We start from the raw sequence: 19,686 nt of genomic DNA on the forward strand, positions 1-19,686 counted from the left end.
CTCGTGAATTCAAACTAAAAGACGTATATTGCAAGGGCTTAACACCAACTACCACAGGGGTTGGTAATAGAAACTTAGACAAAGAGCAAAGGGTAAGACTATACACACAAACGAGGTAATAAAGGAAGGTGGAAACACCAGGGTAACAAAACACAGCTAAAACAAAGTAAAACACTAACAAAGGAAGTCAAAGCAACAACAAGGCACACGAGACAAAAGAGGACCAAAATAAAAGAGGTATAGACTTAACTGGAGTACAGAAAGCATCAAATAAAATTAATAATGATAAAAAGCAACAGACCATGACATAAACAAAACTTTGATTACTAGCTACATTATTGTACTAGCTACATTATTGTACTAGCTACATTATTGTACTAGCTACATTATTGTCACAACTGTAGCCTGGCTAAATTAACCAGCCCAGAACACAGATTATCTTTGGGGTTCTTTTGATCTGAATGATAAAGTAAGCACTCAGAAGAAAATAAAAAGGTTGTAAAAATAAGGAAATAAAATCGTTACAGACAGTTCTTATCCAGCAACAGCTTTGTGCACTGGTAACCCACTGCTACTGCAGGTTATTTTCCCAACTTTATCAGCATCTGGAACTCAAAGATGTCTAGCGTCAATTTGTGACTGATATAAACCCATCCAGAAACAAAACAAATTTAGCAATGCAAAAATAACTGTAGTGGCTTCTCCTGCTAAAATACGGAGCCAAATTGAAACAGTTACCAAAGATACATTTTCCCTCTTACCCACGGAGATATTATAATACAAGTGTGAACTCACACTGCATTAATCCAGCAGAAGACAGAATCCTTCTGAGATGAACGGCGAAGTCAGTCGCCTTAACTGTTCCACATCTTGCGTTTAAAACAGACCACGCTGCAAAAAATGGCATTGCACACCTACATTACACCAATGCAAGCTAGCACTTCCGTGAATGTCCCTGCAGATCCCCATCATCGTTTGCGCTCTCAGAGGTACCACAAAAGAAACAGCGCCATCCAGTGGCATGTCCCATAATACTGACCGTGAATCATGAATAATTGTGCCCTGCTGTGTGTTGTGACTTTAGCAAGACGCACACAGAGAGTAAGCTAACTATATTTCTGTGCAATGCAATCCAGAACAGTATTGACAATATTAAAAGAGAAGACGTGACTTTTTTTTTTTAAACAAGGAGTTAGCAGGAATACCTTTTGTTAAGTAGATTTAAGCAGGAATAATAACAACTGGCACTTTAAGCATTTTTTGTAAATGTAGTTTTAAATGTTTAACTTGTAGATCTTTAGAAAATTCTTGTATCTTTGTGCTCAAGTGCAGGCTGCACTGATAACTGTAAGAACATCCGACTCAGTAGAGCTGCTTCATACTGTAAGGCTGCTGGACAAACGTCTCCCTGGGTAGCTCACACCTAACCTCTTGTCATCTTTCTCCTCTCCTCGCCGACTTCTCCTCCCCTCTCCTCTCCTCTCTCCTCCTGGCCTCTGTCACCTCTCTTTTTCCTGTGCTCTGGCTGGCTAGTTGACAGTTAGAGCTGGTCCGGGTCACCTCCTGCACTTCCTGTTGGTTTGAAGGGGTGCAGCTCTGGAGCTGGAAGCCCACGCCCCAGCGGTTCCCTGACTTGCCCCCAGTGAAAAGCAAGTGAAGTGTGGGTTCCTCTACTGGGAGAGCAGGCGGCAGGCCTGGAGGTTTGGCCCTGGACCAGTACTCCTCTTGTGGTGAGACCAGGCCAGACGCAGCCTGCCAAGGGATGCCTTGACCTCCTCAAACTGATGTGGCACAAGCTGGCAGAGCGGTCACTGCTGCCACTGCATTTGGGTGGAAAAACGATCTCTTACCCTTTCTCACTTGTTCGATGAGCACATCTTCCTTTGTTTTCATGGCTTGCATTTTCTTTTGCCTACATTTTCTTCCTCACTTTCTAAGCTACAGATGTACTGCTGTGGGTAACTTAAAACAAGTGCAGCATCTCTAGGTCCTCTAGATTCCTCATGAAATTGTGTGAATCACTTTAAGGGTGTTTATCCTAAAATAAAATGTTTTTGCATCTGACTTTTTTTTAAAACACTTAAACATATTTGTAATTCCAAATGCCAACTGTCTGTCAATGTACAGTTTTCTTCCACTTATAGACTCACATTGTTAATCAGTTTCTCTGTGTTGTGTGAGTAGTACTTAGGAATGTTCCCAGTAACTAGTGTGAAACAGGATAAGAAAATCTGTTTAAGTAGTTTAGGCAACAGCTGAAACTGGACACAATCCCGTAAATGAGTTTAAACATTATTATTTTACCCTTTCAATATCCACCAGGTCAGAACCAATGCAGGGTCAAGGTTTGGGGTCTGTTAGCATCCAGCCTTTTATAGAAATTCCAGCTTTTAACTGAAAAGCTGTACTGCTGAATAATTTTTCTGACAAAAAATACATACCAAAAAACAGTTTATTTTTTGGTAAAAATAAAACACAACTCTTTGGATTCACAGGACTGCACCTTTCCTACTTTCTCAGAGTTAGGGAGGGATGGCTTTGTAATAAAAGCTGAACCCAAAGTTAACTGTTGTTGTACTTTAATAAAATATAAAAGATTAATTTAATAATTTAACGAAATGCTATTTAATGTGGGTGGTATTTCTTCCTCACAGCAAAAAGGTCTCAGTTCAAATCCACTTGGGCTTTTCTTGCACGTTCTCTCTGTGCCTGTATGGGTCCTTTCTGTATATTTGATGCTAATTAGCAATTCTAAACTGTGTGCATTATCTCTGATAGACTGCCGACCTGTCCATGGTGTACCTGAGGCAGCTCTGATTTGCTGAGTGGTAGAAAACCACCAAAAAGTAATTCTTTGTAAGATACTCCCATGTTAATGGCATTGTCACTCATCAATACCAAATTGTTTGTTCATTCTTGTGTGTCGCATCACAGATTTCCACTCTTTGATATTATTTTACAACATTGCTATTATGTAAAATCTGCCGTGCAAGCAAAAGCGTCTTCTCAGTATCTCAGAGGTTGAAGAGCAATACGACCCTGTCCGGGCTCACTGCCTATTACCCAAAGAGAGCGCGGCGTCCTGCTGATAGCTCGTGATGGCTCATTTTTTTCTTCTGCAGGATGTTCTGTCAAAGACGGCATCAAAGGTCCAGAGGTCTGGTTGGAATGGCTGCATCCTGGGAACACATTAGCAAGTGCTACTGTTTGTGATCTTTCTCTCTCTCTATCACTTTGAAGTTATCTCCCTTCACTCCACCCACAACTCCACCACCCACTCCTTCTTTTCTCTGACCCATTTGAGTATGGAGAAGGGACAGCCAGAACAAATATTATCATCTCTTAGAGCTGTGGTTTAAGCATTGCCGAAGGTCCCTTTTTATTTTTAGAATCATGGTTGGAAGTGTTCATGGGGATGTGGCCACTAATTTTCACTTCTACATGCAAATCATGAGCCAAAACACAGTTCTGAGAGTCGCCAAATTGCCACTTACAGACTTGTAAGTAATTGTGAAGCAAAACAAGGCAAAAATCCACAACAATTATAGCCGGTTCCAGCTCATGTACGAAGCTCAAGTTCTGATGAGCTTCAACATGGATTTGAAAAGACCTCAAATTATCGTAAGCCAGGTACAAGAATTTAATTTCCTTTGATTACATTTGATGTATCTCAAGAACACATTTCAAGAGATTTTCAAAAAGCACTTATTAATTCAGCAGTCATTCAAATGATATCCTATACAGGCAACTCGGGTTAATTGAAGCTTTGCTACCTTGAAACTGTCTCTCAAATCTTGCCTAACTCCTTTTTTTCTGCTGCAACCTTTTGACATAAATCATCCACAGCTTTGTTAGACTTGAATCAAACTGACACTTTTTCAGACTTATTAAAAGTGTGCAAAGTAAAGGAATAATAAAAAAAAAAGCATAACGGGAGGGGGGGAGGGAAACAACAAAGCCAAAATATGGTGCATAATTATGCCTCGCCTCTCCCTCACTCTCACTTTCTGCCGCTTTTTCTCTGTCCATCTCTAGTTGTCTGTGACGGCTGGCTTTCTGAGTGGCATTAGGAGGCTAAATTGGCCTGTTTCAGGCAGAAGAGCGTCTGTGTTTGGTGTCAGATAATGTGCGCTGAGGAGTCCGAGGAGAGTGTGATTAAAGCCAAGCCACTGATAATTATGTCAGGCTGCACAGTTGTCCAAAACCTTCTCGGCTAGTTGAAAGAGATTTCTCTCTGATGAGCAAAACAGGAGGAGGAAGAGGGAGAGTGAGAGGGAAAAAAAGGTGAAGGGGCTTTTTGAAGAGGATCTTCCTATTACTGTTCCGGCCTCTTTTGCCCCTGCCAATTTAGGGAGAGCCACTGCTGACTTCCCGGTGTACTGGAGACATTTCGTGGGGTGTCACTGAGTTGAAATGTTCTAAGCAGGTGTTGCTGTTGGTGAGGGTAGATGCTAAAAAGGCTAGAAATAGGATTAAGCATTAGCCTCTGCAACCTGTGTAATTAACCCTGACACTCAAGCCATGATCAAAGAAACATTCTCTTTTCCACCCAAATAAATCTTGGCTTAAACTTTGTGTGTTTTTTTTCCTCATAAATGCCCATAGGAGGAAGATATCTTTATCACAGACAGTTTAAATTACTAGCCCACATTTGCATAATCACTTAGGTAGTTTTGTTACTGCGTGGCATTTCAGTGTGACAAAAGAACCGTCTAGTGGATTCTAGTGGAAATAGGAATTGGTTTTGATTACTGTGAATGTGGAAAAGAAATCAAAAGTGTTAATGTTTGACTTTAAACTCAGAGAAAAACACTGGCATTTGACAATTCTACTGAATTATTAAATTTATCTTTTAAATTCTTTTTTTTCAGTTTTGTTGTCCTTTGTCAATTATTTTTAATTTCCAGATCCACCTGGGACTGGAGGTAGAGAGAGGATTTGGGTTGGATTTATTTATTTATTCATTTTTTATTAACAAAGTTTTTACCTATTTGGAGCACTCAAATAAAAATGTGTTTGCAATGCTCAAAATAAATGTATGAGACTTTATTTTAAAGTTAACCTTTTCCACTTTCAGTACTTTTGTGTGTGTGTGTGTGTGTGTGTGTGTGTGTGTGTGTGTGTGTGTGTGTGTGTGTGTGTGTGTGTGTGACCAAAACCAACAAATCCACTACCATCAACTGATGTGGTCAAAAAGAGAAGATAAAACACGAAAAAAAATCCTGCAGATTCTCAACACGACCATCCATCATGCAAACCTTCTCCTACATATTTTCATGCACCAACACTGACTCTGAAAAACATTTATAATATGATTAGACTTGCTTAAGCTCTCATAAAAAAATTCTAGATGAGGGAGCTGTGACAGAACAGATAATATTTATTAACTGTAATAAAGCAATGTTCCCACTTTAGATCTGCATGCTGCAAAAAGCTGTTAATTCATGTCAATCCTAATAAAAAAATTAAGCTCGACAAAGTTTAGCAAAGACATAATGGGCGGACTAGCTGAACTTTACATTGATTTAAAAAAGCTAATAAGAACCGCAAAGATTTTATTAACATTATGAAACAGTATATTAAGTAACAATTGTTAAAAGCTAATAATACCAGCTTATAATGTTATTAATCTTTATTAGGTCATATATAACATATATTCACTTAAATAAATGTTATATAAGAATATATGTTAAATAAAATTTCAGAGGAAAAATGACTTTGTAGATCAGAAGCAGCAGTGAGATGTCAATGTGTCCACCTGCACACCAGTGTCTTTGAAATGTAACAACAATGCAGCAATTACATTTAGAAGATTAAATAAGTCAGTGCAAAAAGTATTAAAATAAACATGTTTTTTTCCCTTTTTTCCAGTTTTTTTTCCAACACTTCTTTAACATTCTGCCTGCTTTGGAACAGTATTCCAACCATTATGATCAGTGTGAAGTGTATGATTGCAGGACTTGGCAGGGGATGAAATCCCTCGCAGAGGTTAAGCCTGTGTGCAATGCTAAATGACAGAGCATATATTAATATGAAATCCATCCAATTATCTCTAATGGAGCTCTCTGGCGTGATACTGTACCCAGTCATTTCAGGTCCATGAGCAAACCCTCAGTTGCTCTATCTCTGAGACCGCTTTGTCTCTTTGTGCTTCCGTGCACGTCTGACTCTTTGCATTTCTGCATGAATTATCCAGTCTGGAAAATATTTTGTCAAATTACAAGTTCAAAACTACAGGTGATTACACACGATTTGTTATTTTGTTTCTTATAATCAAAGTAAACACCACAATCAGGCATCGTTGTACGTAGTCGTCTGACATTTCTTTTAGTATGGAATGTCACAGTTGGCCTGAAGCAGGCTTATGGCTGAAGAGTGGCAGGTTTGTGGATGTATTACAAGAACTGGATACCAGGATCAGATGCTCACACACTTGAATGAAAATTTACTTATTGAGTCAACAAGTCAAAAACTGCCCCAAAAAACATTCTCTCTCATTTTGGCTGACATCTGGATTGAAAAACATCGGTAAATGGCCTGTATTTGTACAGCACTTTACTTAGTCCCTAAGGACCCCAAAGCGCTTTACACTACATTCACACACTGGTGATGGCAAGCTACATTGTAGCCACAGCTGCCTTGGGGCGCACTGACAGAGGCGAGGCTGTCGGACACTGGCGCCACCACCAGTAGGCAACGGGTTAAGTGTCTTGCCCTTAGGACACAACGACCGAGACTGTTGGAGCCGGGGCTCGAACCGGCAACCTTCCGATTACAAGACGAACTGCTCTTGAGCCACGATCGCCCAATAGGCCCCGTGCTCAGGGTTTCTCCTGTTGATCTAGACCGTGGATTCCTGCTCAGCTCAAGTTCCAGGACAATGAATAACAACTTACTGTATTTGCAGGTGAAGGTGTCCTGTCATTAGCTTTACATACTTCTGTTAAATTTAATTTGAGTGCTCAAGTAGATTAGAAAAGGGCTAGTCAGTCAAGTCGAAGTCAAGTCAAACTTGACTTTAAATAGATTAGAAATGGGCTACATAAGAGACAGTCCTTTTACTATTTAATTTAAGCACTAAACTACCTGGTTAGCTTAAGCACTAAAAAGTATTTGGTCAGGAATAGGGAAAGACGGTTTAGGGTTAAACCTGACCTCACACACCCTTGACCCCTGCAAAAATGACTAGTTGTGCCAGGTGGATCTCACTATTGCCAGAGCTTGGCGCATCATGCAGCACAGTAAAAGGACACCTTCTGCGTAAACGTGAGATAATGATGGCTTTGACAAAACATTATTCAATGCCGTGGAAATAGCTAGGGCATTGAAAAATGGATGTTCATTTTTGTTCACCTATGTCCCTTGATATTGAATGTGCCGTTCTAATAAATTACTACAGAATATTGAATGTATGGTGTGATAGATCAATCAATCAGGTAACACGCAGCGCAAAATCTGAAAGATCATTATGCATCTTATCCTCTTTTTAATATCGTTAATAAATGATGTAGTAATTGATCAGCTTGCTAATTAATCTCTTAAGCCCCTTTTCCATTAGTACCAACTCGGATCAACTCACTATGGTATTTAGGGTTTTCAATTAGATCATAGTACCTGGTACCAGGTACAAAAATAGTACCTGTTCAGCAGGGTTGCAAAGCAATCCAAGCAGCTACTAAAATGTGACGTTGTCGGTGGTGTCACTTGATGAGTCATACGAGCGTCAAAACGGCCATTTTTGAAAACAGAGTCTGACAAAAAGCTACGGACCAAGTAGCAGGTATATCGTCGCCTCGACGTCCACCGTGGTTGTAGCTTTCTTGTCGCACACTAATTACGTCACGGGATGCCTGGCCATGCTGCTATAATGACTAGTAGCTAAAATGGAAAAGGAGCTTTAACGTCCATCTAGTGACAAGTTCAGGGTTGGGGATTTTGGTTAGTTTTGCATTTACCTTTTTCTTCTTCTTTGCAATACCTAAATGTGAAGTTTATAACAGAAAAACTCTAAGGTTACGCTCAATTAAAATATTTGATTTGAAAGGTAACATCTCCTAGTTTCTATCTTTGTAGCCCATGAGAGGAAATGCATTCTAACCAACCCTAGGTCGTTCACCACTTGCCTGGTCTATGCCAAATAAACTTTGTGATTTAGTCATTCAGAGACAAGGTTATCACAACCACCATAAAATGATTCTGGATAACCTGAACATGCTCAATATTGTAATGATGAAACAAACAAACAAACAAACAAAAGCACTGGAAGAGTCTTGCATCAGTATTACTTTAAAGTTTGCCCTACGCAAAAGACGCTCATATTTAATATTTAGCATCAATATGGCATCAATTCCCCTCTGTCATTAAACTTTGAATCCTCTCCAACACCTTTCTAGGTCAAACAACAGCTGCATCAGAAATAAGTTGGTGGCTTTGATGAACTGCCTTTGATGACTGACAAAGTACTCTTGCGCATTCTTTTGAAAATGGTCAGATGAACTCAAGTCAAACCGTGCCACGGCTGTATCGCAGTTCGTCGCTTTCTCCGGTGCTGACTCCTTTTCTTGGTCCTACAGGGAGTAGCAGGCCTGGCACTTTGCAGATTGTGCTGCCGACTACTGTAAAACACTGATTACAGTTGTTGAAAACCTTCCACCCCTCCAAACAGCCTTGTTTTATTGCCTCCGTAGCGTGTGTCAAGATCTGTTGTGAGAGTGCCACTTAATGAAGCCTTACCTGAATTTATTTGCCAGTGCTCCTGCATGGACTGAGAGAGGAGGTACCAATTAATAGAACGTAAGAGGACCCAGTGATTTATAATTAACAAGCATGCGGGTTATAGTAAACATAACACTCAGTGTAATAGCCCAGGAGAGAGACGGGAAGTGGAGAAAAAACTAAGGAGGAGGAGGAGAACGAGAAAAAAAAAAAAAAAAACGAGTGTTGATTTGTCCCTTGGTGGATGAGCGGAGTCCTTGTAGCTGACGGGAGCTGTCTAAGGCGGCTAAATGAATAATCATCTGTGAGTTAGACTGGAGACAAACGCTTAACGAGGATGATGTGAACCTCACTGACATGAGGGGGCTGAAAGAGAGAGAAGAGAGAGGGGGACTGACAGAGAGAAAGACGGCGGCAAGCAAACATACTCGCCTCTAAAATGAATGGCGTATCCACATTATAATGGCTATGAAGTTGCTTTACTCAACAGGCCGTAGCTGGGCTCTGTAAGGCTGAGTAGTTGTTTGTCAGAATTTCTAAAAGGGCAATGAATCCCCACTCATTTCCAGAGGTTTGCTGTCGGTGCATGACGGGAACAAAAGAGAAATTGCAGAAAGCAAATGTAAGGTTGACAACATTGACAGCTGAAGAGGGATCTTCTAGAAAGCATTTATAAAACATCTTTACCCCAAAAACTTTGGCTGCTGGCGGGGCGTTCAGCTGGCTCACAAGTCTAAACTTCAATGCCACAAATTTAGACCTGTCTCACAGCTCTTATCAGATGTCATCTCCTTCACTTTTCACTGTATATTTCAGGAATATACCACGAGAGGCTACACTACAGTACAACAGTGAAGAGGCTTTGCTGTGTCAATCTAAAGCTCGGCGTCGAGTGGCTGATATCTTTAGAATAAGGCAAAGGTTCAACAAGTTGTGAATTTTCTAATGGTAACAGTTAATTAATCATAAAACTTGTACAACTACTTACATAGTTGTCCAACAGTTGTCTGAAGAAAGAACTTCATCCGTCCGTCTATCCATTCTCCTCCACTCAACTTACATCAAAGTAAGTATGCAAGTTTAGATCTGGTTCTGATCCAGTTCTTGATGTCCATGACGATGACTTTATACTAGTGCTGTCAGCTTTAATCTCATTAAAATGATGCTCGTTAATGCGTTAGCGCTGCATTACTTCATACATTTATCCAGCTATTGTTGAGATTTAACAGGACTTGGAGTTCAGAATGAAAACTGTATTTAGCACAGCTATATTTAATTGTAACTTTCATTTTGACTTAATTTTGTTATGACATTGTTGGTATTTGGGAAACAGTTATGTTCACAATAAGATTGTTTTCAAAGTCTGTATTATCCAGTCTAAAATGTAACTGTAGCATAGCAGCAATACATGAGTTGGTTGCTTACTGGTCTGAACTGACATGCTGTCATATAATCATAACACTCTGAGTTTCTCAGTTTCTGGATTGAATTTGCGTGTCCTCCGTATTCTCTGTGCACTCTGGATACACTGGTTTAATACCAAAGACATACTTGCTACGTTATCCTCTAAATCAAAATAGATCAGGTGCAAATGTGAGCCCTGTCTAGGACAGCAGGGGTAATGGTTAAGAAATTGCATGAATAGAGAGGCTGACAAATTCAGTGGAAATTTTGAAGTATGTTTTCTAGATTTTTCTAGATACTAGTGTAAAAAATTTAACAAAAAAATTTAACTTTGACTTCCCGAATTTTAACCTAATAGAGGTGAGACAGTTTGCTATGAATAATTCCTGCAAATTTTTCACAGATGAACATTTTATGATGTGGTTTTAAAAGTATATAAGTACAGTGTTTTGTTTTTTCCAGTCAGATTGAACTATAGCTTGCCTCTACACATGTGATAAGAGTAGCAATAGGCCACTGAAAGACAGTGAATGGCTGGGATAGGTGGCTAGTTGTTCATTTAGACATTTATACATTTTAGATGTTTGGTTTTTAAATGCCATGACCAATGAGAGCTAATGCTATAAAGCAAAAATGAGGACAACGCTGTGCTGCTTGTTTCTCATGGTATCATTCAACTTCTGCTGAGTGCTGATTGGCCATCTGGTATTGTTTTATGTCACTTTCTATTAAGCTCATTGATCCTCCCTCCCTGTCTGTGGCATGTGGTTTATCATCGCACATCACTGTGTGTGTTTGTAATATGAATATGGTACAGTGGTATGATTACAGTACATGATGTTCTCTGTCTGTGTGTGCGATGATGCGAGCCCTACAGCTACACTTGCGTCCACGGCGGCGGTGATTAGGCTGTTTATGTAGTGTTTGCACTAAAGTCAGAGCAGAGCAGTTTTAATAAGGGAATATATGATGTCACTGGGTCACCCCAAAGGACAGTGGTGTTGAGTAAACCTCTAGAAATATCTTGGGATGTCTGATTGTACACTTCTTCCCCGTATATATTACGCTGATTAAAACGGATTGCTTTTCTGAAGACCAACACTGTTTCAGAGTAAAAGAAAAGATATCTATATTTTGATTAAAATGTTGGACACACAATATTCATAATTCCCAAGAGGTGACAAGGTTCGATGTACAGTACAAAAGTTCAGATGGTTGATTATGGGCCAGATGTAGCTGTGTAGTTATTAGCTAGTAGTAGTCTCGTTCCCCAGGCATTTCTGAAGATCTTTCAAAGTTTTACTTTTTTACTAGAAGCCTGTTACAAAAACACACAATTTGTTCCAATTTCTTTAGTTGAATCTGTGGGAAAAAATCAGTTTGACAGACATACAAGTGTATTTTTGCAACAAGGTGAACATGGTGATTTAGCGAGAGAGCTATTGGCTCTCTGCCATGCAATGCTGTGACAAAGAGTGTACCCACTTTCTTTTTTGCATGTTTATCACATTTACATGATTCACATCATCAAACAAAATTGTAATTTTACACAAAGATAAACAAAGTAAATACAAAAATGAGTTTGTAAATGGTTTGATTTATTAAAGGAAAAAGGTTATCCAAACCTCACTGACCCTTTAAAGCTAAAAAAAAAAAAACACAATGGGGAAGTCATGGATTGGCCTTCCCAGAGCCCAGACCTCGATGTGGGATCATCTTGATAGAGAACAGAACAAAAAGCTGCCAACATCCAAAGAAGAGCTTTGAATGTCCTTCAAGAAGCTTGGAGAGCTATTCCTAACAACTTCTTAACGTCTTTAAAGTTCTTAAAGCGACCGTGGTTCAGGGTCGTTGGGAAGCTCATCTGTAACCTGGTTGCCGGTTCGATACCCCAGCTTTCTCTGTCCTGGTCGTTGTGTCCTTGGGCACTTTAACCTACCACCTACTGGTGTTGGCCAGTAGGCGCGATGGCGCGATATGGCAGCCTCGCTTCTGTCAGTCTGCCCCAGGGCAGCTGTGGCTACAACTGTGGTTTGCTTGCACCAGTGTGTGAATGAATAGTGGAATTGTAAAGCGCTTTGGGTGCCTAGAAAAGCACTATATAAATGCAATCCATTATAAAGAAATGACAAGAACGTCTTGATGCATGCTCAATCATCAAATTACAAGAAAGTTTGCCTTAGAGAGTTCAGTTGAAGAATAAAGGTGGTCATACCAAATATGGCCTTTCAGCTTCATTCACATTGTTTGTTGAACTATGTTTTTGCCTTATATACAATATTTCCATTTATGTTTGTACATTTCACTAGATTGTTACACCTGTTTGCCATTTCCCTTGCAAAATATAAAGAAACAAGGTGTTTTGCAGTTTTGTACTGTATGTTGACCTACATGATCAGCTATAATTTGATCAATTTATAGGAGGACCAGGAAGACTTAAAGTCCTTAAATCTATAGAATTGGGTAAATTTCATTGCCAAATTTCTCAGCCATGACTTAGTCAAATCTTAATCCACGAATGAGTTCAAATTTATCTCATGGTAAATAGCAAACATAGCAACATATTCTTACTCCTAACTTGTCACAGCTGCTTGGTCAAACCCTTGGTTGCTTCTCATTATATTTTTACCCCTTTAATAACATTTTTTAAGGCATAGGAACTCACATTTATCGTCATTTTCACAGTGAGCAAGAACAAAAACCTCGCAATCATCTGACCTTGGACCAGACCTTCCATGAAAAGATAAGCATAAGAGTATCTGGAACCACTTTGACACCACCTTTTTTGTCAGTAATTTAGTATGGTAGGTTTCAAATGCTAATTACTTGCTTAGGTTTAGTCAGTGCCATCCATCCATGCCAGGAACCTATCCCAGCATTCCTTAACATTTCTTTGATTACAACTACTGAAAATGAGTTTTGGAGGGAAAAACAATTCTTAATCAAATGAGAGCTGCAACCAGCAGCATGTAATTTAGGGCAACATAAACATAAGCATGGCTTTACGGCCCCTCTGTGAGCAAATCCTTGGATAATTTCCATGGTTTAGTATTCACACTTACTGCACGTGCCTCTGGTGTGACCATGCCTTTATGGTGTACCATCATAAATGCAATGAAGCTATTGTCTTAACTGTTGTTTGTTGTTATGGCTCAATATGGGCTATGTTGTGTTTGTAGTAGTTGAGGAAAAAGGAAGACTTTCTGTAGGTGGGGTGTGATTGGGAACCTAACTGTGTTCTCTCATCTTGATGATCACTGGTGCAGTGTGTACTGTTACAGATGGCGGTGTAGTAGTGAGATTTAGCTGTCAATAGGAAATTCACGAAAGTGCATCTAGCCTTCACCACTCAACCAGGAAAACATATCAGGATGTCCACATTATTATGACAAATTTCCCTTTAATCTTTTTTCTCCTCTTCGGAGGATAGTGTAACTATCCACACACTAAGATCGCCCACACAGCGGACCCCCATCCACAATGAAAGGTGCTGTTACCAGTCGGGCCAGCTGTGTGTTACATAGTCAGAGCAAGGAATACGATCCCCCTCTACCTTCTGCCCTCATTTCCTACTCAGTTTCCTACTGGGGCTCATTTATTTACATTAGCGCTAGGCAGAAAGGCATCAGAGGAAGTCTTAAAGTAGAGCCACAATGGCCGATTTAAGCCGCCACCCGAAAACCTTCTCTTTCTTTTCGAGTAAGAGGATTTGTGTCTGGTCTGTGTATCAGACCTCTCTCTCACTCACTCTCTCTCTTAGGGACAAAGTCACCCCTCACACTTACTCTGAGAAAAGTAGCGTCTTGCCGCTAGCTGCCTGGCTAATGACATTTATCCTTATGGAAATGGAGGAGTGAGTGGAAAAGGCTTTAGATGCAGATTTGGACACACATATACACCTGAGACGGGTGGCTACTTTTATGGCATGCATGCTCAATGATTCACACACCTCTCTCCACACACACACAAAAGTGTATACACGCACACACCCTTGTAGCTTCTTATCCCCTAACTGGCCACCAGTCAAAATAAGCCTTATTCTCTGGGGTTTATATTTTCTCCTGGCTGGGCTTGGCTAGGCACACTCAGTTAAGATGGCAGCCAAACAATCTCTCCTCTCCTCTCATTTCCACCATTTCTTTCTTTCTAATGCTAATGCCTGGATGGATATATCCCCTTTACAACTGGCATGCACGAAGGCAAAATTTCTGATTAACTCCAAGACAAAGTTTCATATCAGGTCAAAAGCTGCTTCAGAAGAAAGGAGGGGGGATGTCACACTTTGTTTTCAGACAGATAATTAAAACAGTTGATAGCACTGCAGGGCAGGTCTGGCCTCTTTTTTAGAAATATTACGACTCCAAGAAAGGTTCCGTGCAGGACCTAAAGATAGCCAATATTACAGAAATTAATTCTCTCAGACATCTTAATCACAGAGCCTGCACTAAAGCTTTAAATGGGCTGGTTTTTATACAGCGGTTTCCTACTCTTCCTCAGCACTCTCTGCAACTTCCCTCATTCCCTTTTATCTTTGCTTTTTCTACATTAACACATTCATACTCCAATAGATGCATCAGAGAACAATCGACACACCATCACACACTCAGACACACTCAGTGTCTTGCCCAAAGATATTTGGAATGCAGACTGGAGCAGTGAGGGATCGACCCTCCAATTAGTAGATGACCTGCTTTTTACTAAAGCCACCCGTTAGGTGCCACTATTTTAGTAGATTCAAAGAAAGACACTTAAAAATATCAGTTTTAAGTTGATATTGTCATTCATTATGTCATTGTATTTATGCTGGAAGCAACCTTAATATGAAGAGTGGCTAGATTTGTTTATCTCCCTCTTTTCTGGCATTTTTTTCTAACAATATGTGACCGAGCTACGGAGAGGGCTCAAGGCTACATTTGATTACGACAAGTGTTTTTTGCTAAGCAAATGGTCTACAAATTCCATATAAAAAGCATACTAGTACTGCCATAAAAAGCCATAAAAAGCACGAGAATGCACTTACAACATAATCTAAGAATTTATTAACAAAATGAAACTGAAAACTGGCTTTTATTAAAAGGTGCTTTCAGTCTGCAGAGTAGAAAAACACTATGTAAGCTCCAGTGTATTTCCCAGATATTAACCCCTTAACATTAACCAGGTCACTGGTGATCCATCCAAGGTTAGGGAAAATGTTTTTCAAAAACCTCTAATGCCAAAATCAGTGTATGACTTCACTTGAAATATAACATCTTCTAGTTTCTTTCCTTTAACATCTGGATAAAACAAAAAGCCAACACTTACCAAGATGGGTTATTTGTGAAATCTTGGACTGGGGGTAAAATTGCACTCAGGCTCCACCCTCAGATAGGTGCCAGTGCCCTGGTGGATGACCCAAACACACAAGCAGTGGCACAGAAGCAGGTGATGCTGGGATATTACCTGTTATTATTACATTTCTACAGCTTATATGTATTAAAACACAAATATTGTCTATATTATATTAGATTAGCTGCAAAAGCACTGCTGTTTGCTTTTGCAGCTGTGTGCTTTTTTTTCTTAACAATTCAGGTACATAATTAACACAATAACAGCAACGCTGCAAATAAATGGTAAGTATAATTTTCACATCTTAAATTATATATTACTTTAATGTTAATATTGTTTCCTGTATTGACATAAGCTAGTGTTAGCTTAATTTACGGTTGCAACAGTCTTTTAATAATAATTCATCGAGATTCATTCTTTAACCCTGTAATGCCAACTGTGTTATACTTGATGCATAATTTTTGTGATTTTTTTAAGACCTCATCAGTATTTTGTTTCCTGAAAGACCGAAAATTTTAAGCAATAATTTAGACAAAAATGCCAGATATAGCAAAATAAATTAATGTTTAATTAATGCAAATTAATGCTTAATTTGTTTTTTAAGTTGTCAAAAGGTTCAATAAAATCCCCAAATTTAAAAAAAAAAAAAAAATAGGATTCTCTGGCAATTATTCACGGGGCTCACATAAATTCATCTTTGTAATTTGTAACTGTAAAATTTAGTAGAATAACTTTGAAACAGTTTAACTCATTGTTTGAGTCTCCACTGAATGTGATTTACATCAGTTTTATGCTCATTAATCCATTCACTCTGCTGTCTTTCCAACTATTTATTTATTTTTATTTCATCCACCAAATTTTGTACAATACACCTTTAGACCATATCAATACAAAAGCAGCACTAGCTTTAAAATCCACAGTCCTAACATTTTCATTCTGGCATGACACACATGTAAAAGCTATTTTGGAAAAAAAATCATCATAAGCATGTCTGGGAATCCCAAGTCTTCTGTTAATTTATATCCATCGTACAATACTTTGAAGGCCTGTGTCGTTTTTCTGACGTCTCTTCACCATACTATTCTTCAAAAATAACACTGCGGCTCTTAAAATACCACATTCAAAAGGCTCGCTCAGCTACCTTCAGAAGTTGCACATATGAAGCCTCCTACACTTGTAGTGGAGTGGTGATTGAAAGTCTTTGTCAGAATGCTTACAGCTCTCTCAGTGCTTTCAAATTTACCTTTACAGGTCACACACACACACACACACACACACACACAGTTGTGTCTCTGGAAGTTTGGCTGCTATTTGGGAGATTTAAAGATAAGGCGATGGCATTTCAATAAAACACAGGAATGGTTTATGGTTCACCCTGAGCTCAGCACGGTCACTTAGGAGGCTCATCCTCTCTGGTTATTAATTTTCTATCTGAGGACATGTGTGTGTGTGTGTGTGTTTGAGAGTGTGATTTCTTGCTTTCTCCTTTTCCTTAGCCATTTTGGCTTCTCGTGCTCTTTTCTGCACGTCCTCCCTCCTCCTTCTGTCTGAAATGAAGACATACGAGGACACTCCCTGGAGGGTGCAGCAGTGTGGTTGTGGCAGCGCAATAAAGAATCTGGAGGTCAAATGTACACCGATATCCTTCGCCCCTCACCTAGCAGTGCACACACACACATGCACACAAACACACAGCCAGAGAGGTCAATTGTACAATGCCAGAGCTGGTTACATAAACCAGATGGCCATGGTTGGCATGAAGCAGCTGACATCTAAGAGTTCTGTGTGTCTTTGTGTTTGTGAGAGGGTGTTGTATCCTCTCTTTCAGTAAAAACCACCAGGGACCTTGTTTGTTGTCTGCACCCCACAAGGGAAACACTGTCAGCTTTACATGCGCACCGGTTCACACCACACATGTGCACACATACACACAAGTCAGAGGATTCTGTCTGATAAACAAGGTCTGTGTCTGAGTGTGTAATGGTGTGTAGATTGAACTGAGGGTGTGTCTGTGTGTAGCGTCCCAGAAAGAGAAAGTGTATGATGATTGGACAAGGAGGGTTTTCAAAACGCCGAGTAGATACGACCCAAAACCTGACACCGTAAAAAGCACCGTATCACCGATAGGCCACACACACACACACACACACACACACACACACACACACACACACACACACACACACACACACACACACACACACACACACACTCTTACAGGGACAGCCTTCCAAATTGAACCCTTTTGTCCTTTTCTCTGTGTTAATTCTATCATATTATCGTTTGAAGATCACAGGGACACTTGTTTTATTTGTAAGAACTCAGACCTTTAAGGTTGTCTGTACTAAAGATGAACTGAGTGCACAATGTGCCGCATGATTCTACTTGATTTTTTTAAATATTCTGGAAATTTAAAAAAATTCTGGCAATAATGTTTTTATTTTTGATTCAATTCCAATTATCTAATTTGTTAGTTAAATTCTTTAAGTACATTTATTTTATTTTAAAGAGTGAACAGAACTGAGGAACTCAAGAGTGAGAGTAAACATTACAACCTTTTAGTTATTCCACAAAATTCCTTCAGAGCCCTTCCACAGAGGTTTCTCAGGCAAGAGTGAAAGAAGTTTTCAGTTTTGAAGTTACATTACAAATAATTAAGTCATTGTACATATAAAGCATTAATAGATGGAAAGTATCTGCCCTATTTATGTTTGAAAAAAACAAGAAAAAAGTTATTTGTTTAAACAAAATTATCTTTTAACAAAACAATATGCTAGCTTGACTAAACAATGGTCTTCAGTCAGCAATATAAAACTGGGTCTCCTGCATTTTAGAAGCCCAGCAGTAGATCAAAAGCTTTGAGGTGCCTTTCATGCCTCTGTTTTTGTATATTCTAGAAATTTTTTCAGAATTTTTTAGATAATTGAAATAAATAAGAGAGTTGATAAAAAAGCATGGGACTATCCATGCCAAGCTTTACATTGTTGAGTTAGCCACAAAATATTTCAATAACACAGAGCAAGACAGAAAGGTATTTACAGGCCAGTTGATTCTTCAGAAAGCAGTTTATTTTTCTGCAAAAAAAGTCAAGAGACTGATTTAGAGTATGGAAGACACAAGGTAAAAAAGCATGGGGGTCAGATATGAATAAAAGAAAATCATCTGCATAATGTAACACTTATCTATGACCACGTGCCATTAAGAACTCATATCTGTGTGCTACAAATGACTAATGAAAGGGCTCGGCAGCAAAGAAAAGTGGTGAAAGCAGGCACCCTGCCTTGTTCCTCTGGCTATTACAAAATCTTAAGAATCTTAATACAAATTCAAGAGACTTGACCTGTATACAGTAATTAATAAAAAATGGTTTTGCCAAACCCAAATCTTTCCAAAGTATGAAATTATTAGTTGTCTTTCTAGTTTCTCAAAAGCTTTCCATGCATCCAGACAAATGAATAGCTCTCAACTGAGGGGTCTCAGGGGTGACAGGTAATATTTAACAGGTACATCAGACAGAAAAAGGAAAACCTGTTTTTAATATCACCTGTCTGGTGCCAAGAGATAATGCCAGCAGCAGCTTTGAATCTCAGCTAAAAGTTTTACAAGCTTAACAATAAAATTTGATTTAAAATTATAAGATTATAAGAATTACAGAAATGTAGTTATTTTTTAATTAAGTCTTTAGCTTCTCTCAGAGTCGCGCGGTTATTTTGGTGTTTGCTGTAGGAGAATCCTGATGATATTTAATTTTTATCAAAAACTGCAAGAAGAATGAGATTGTAAGATTTGAAAAAACAAAAAAAAACAAAAAAGAAATTAAAAGACAACATAGTAAGAGTAATACCATCTAAATCATCTTATAATTTAACATCACTCTTGTGAATAACTATCATTTCTTTTGCTTTCTGTGTTTTTATATGAACACCCAGAGAAGGAGCCAGGTCCCAGTAGAGACGCTTCTTACAACAGAGGGGACTCCCAAACCTAATATCCACAACACAGAGGCTCCTGCTATAAAGGTGAGCCTCCATATGAAAATATACATTCTTCAGTCATTGCTTTTATGAATATGATACACACTGGCCATAAATTATGCCAGCTGCATCTCACACAAAGAGGTCATAGCCCTTTAATGTGACAGTATAAACCTAGTCTGGATTTATTTATGCTCTATATATGGACATTAAACTGGGAACATACTGGATTGTATCTTGGAACAGGGATTGTGTCTGGGATAAATAT

General features: G+C 39.0%; 1 protein-coding gene across 9 annotated transcripts in view; it reads left to right on the forward strand.

Annotated features, from left to right (window-relative positions):
- Positions 1 to 19,686, forward strand: part of LOC146504921 (uncharacterized) — a 483,966-nt gene that overhangs the window by 200,880 nt on the left and 263,400 nt on the right. For 8 of the 9 annotated variants that reach the window (XR_014877737.1, XR_014877738.1, XM_085183493.1 and 5 more), the window contains one exon: positions 19,374 to 19,463. Coding sequence is in view for 6 of the 9 variants with exons in the window: in XM_085183493.1 (XP_085039619.1) it covers positions 19,374 to 19,463 (90 nt within the window). In the remaining 3 variants the exon portion in view is untranslated. Of the gene's footprint in view, positions 1 to 1,533; positions 5,159 to 19,373; positions 19,464 to 19,686 lie in introns of those variants that run through there. The other variant, XM_085183488.1, reaches the window with a different exon arrangement.

The sequence above is a fragment of the Neolamprologus multifasciatus genome, chromosome 13 (assembly GCF_963576455.1).
Source record: "Neolamprologus multifasciatus chromosome 13, fNeoMul1.2, whole genome shotgun sequence".
Lineage (NCBI taxonomy): Eukaryota > Metazoa > Chordata > Actinopteri > Cichliformes > Cichlidae > Neolamprologus > Neolamprologus multifasciatus.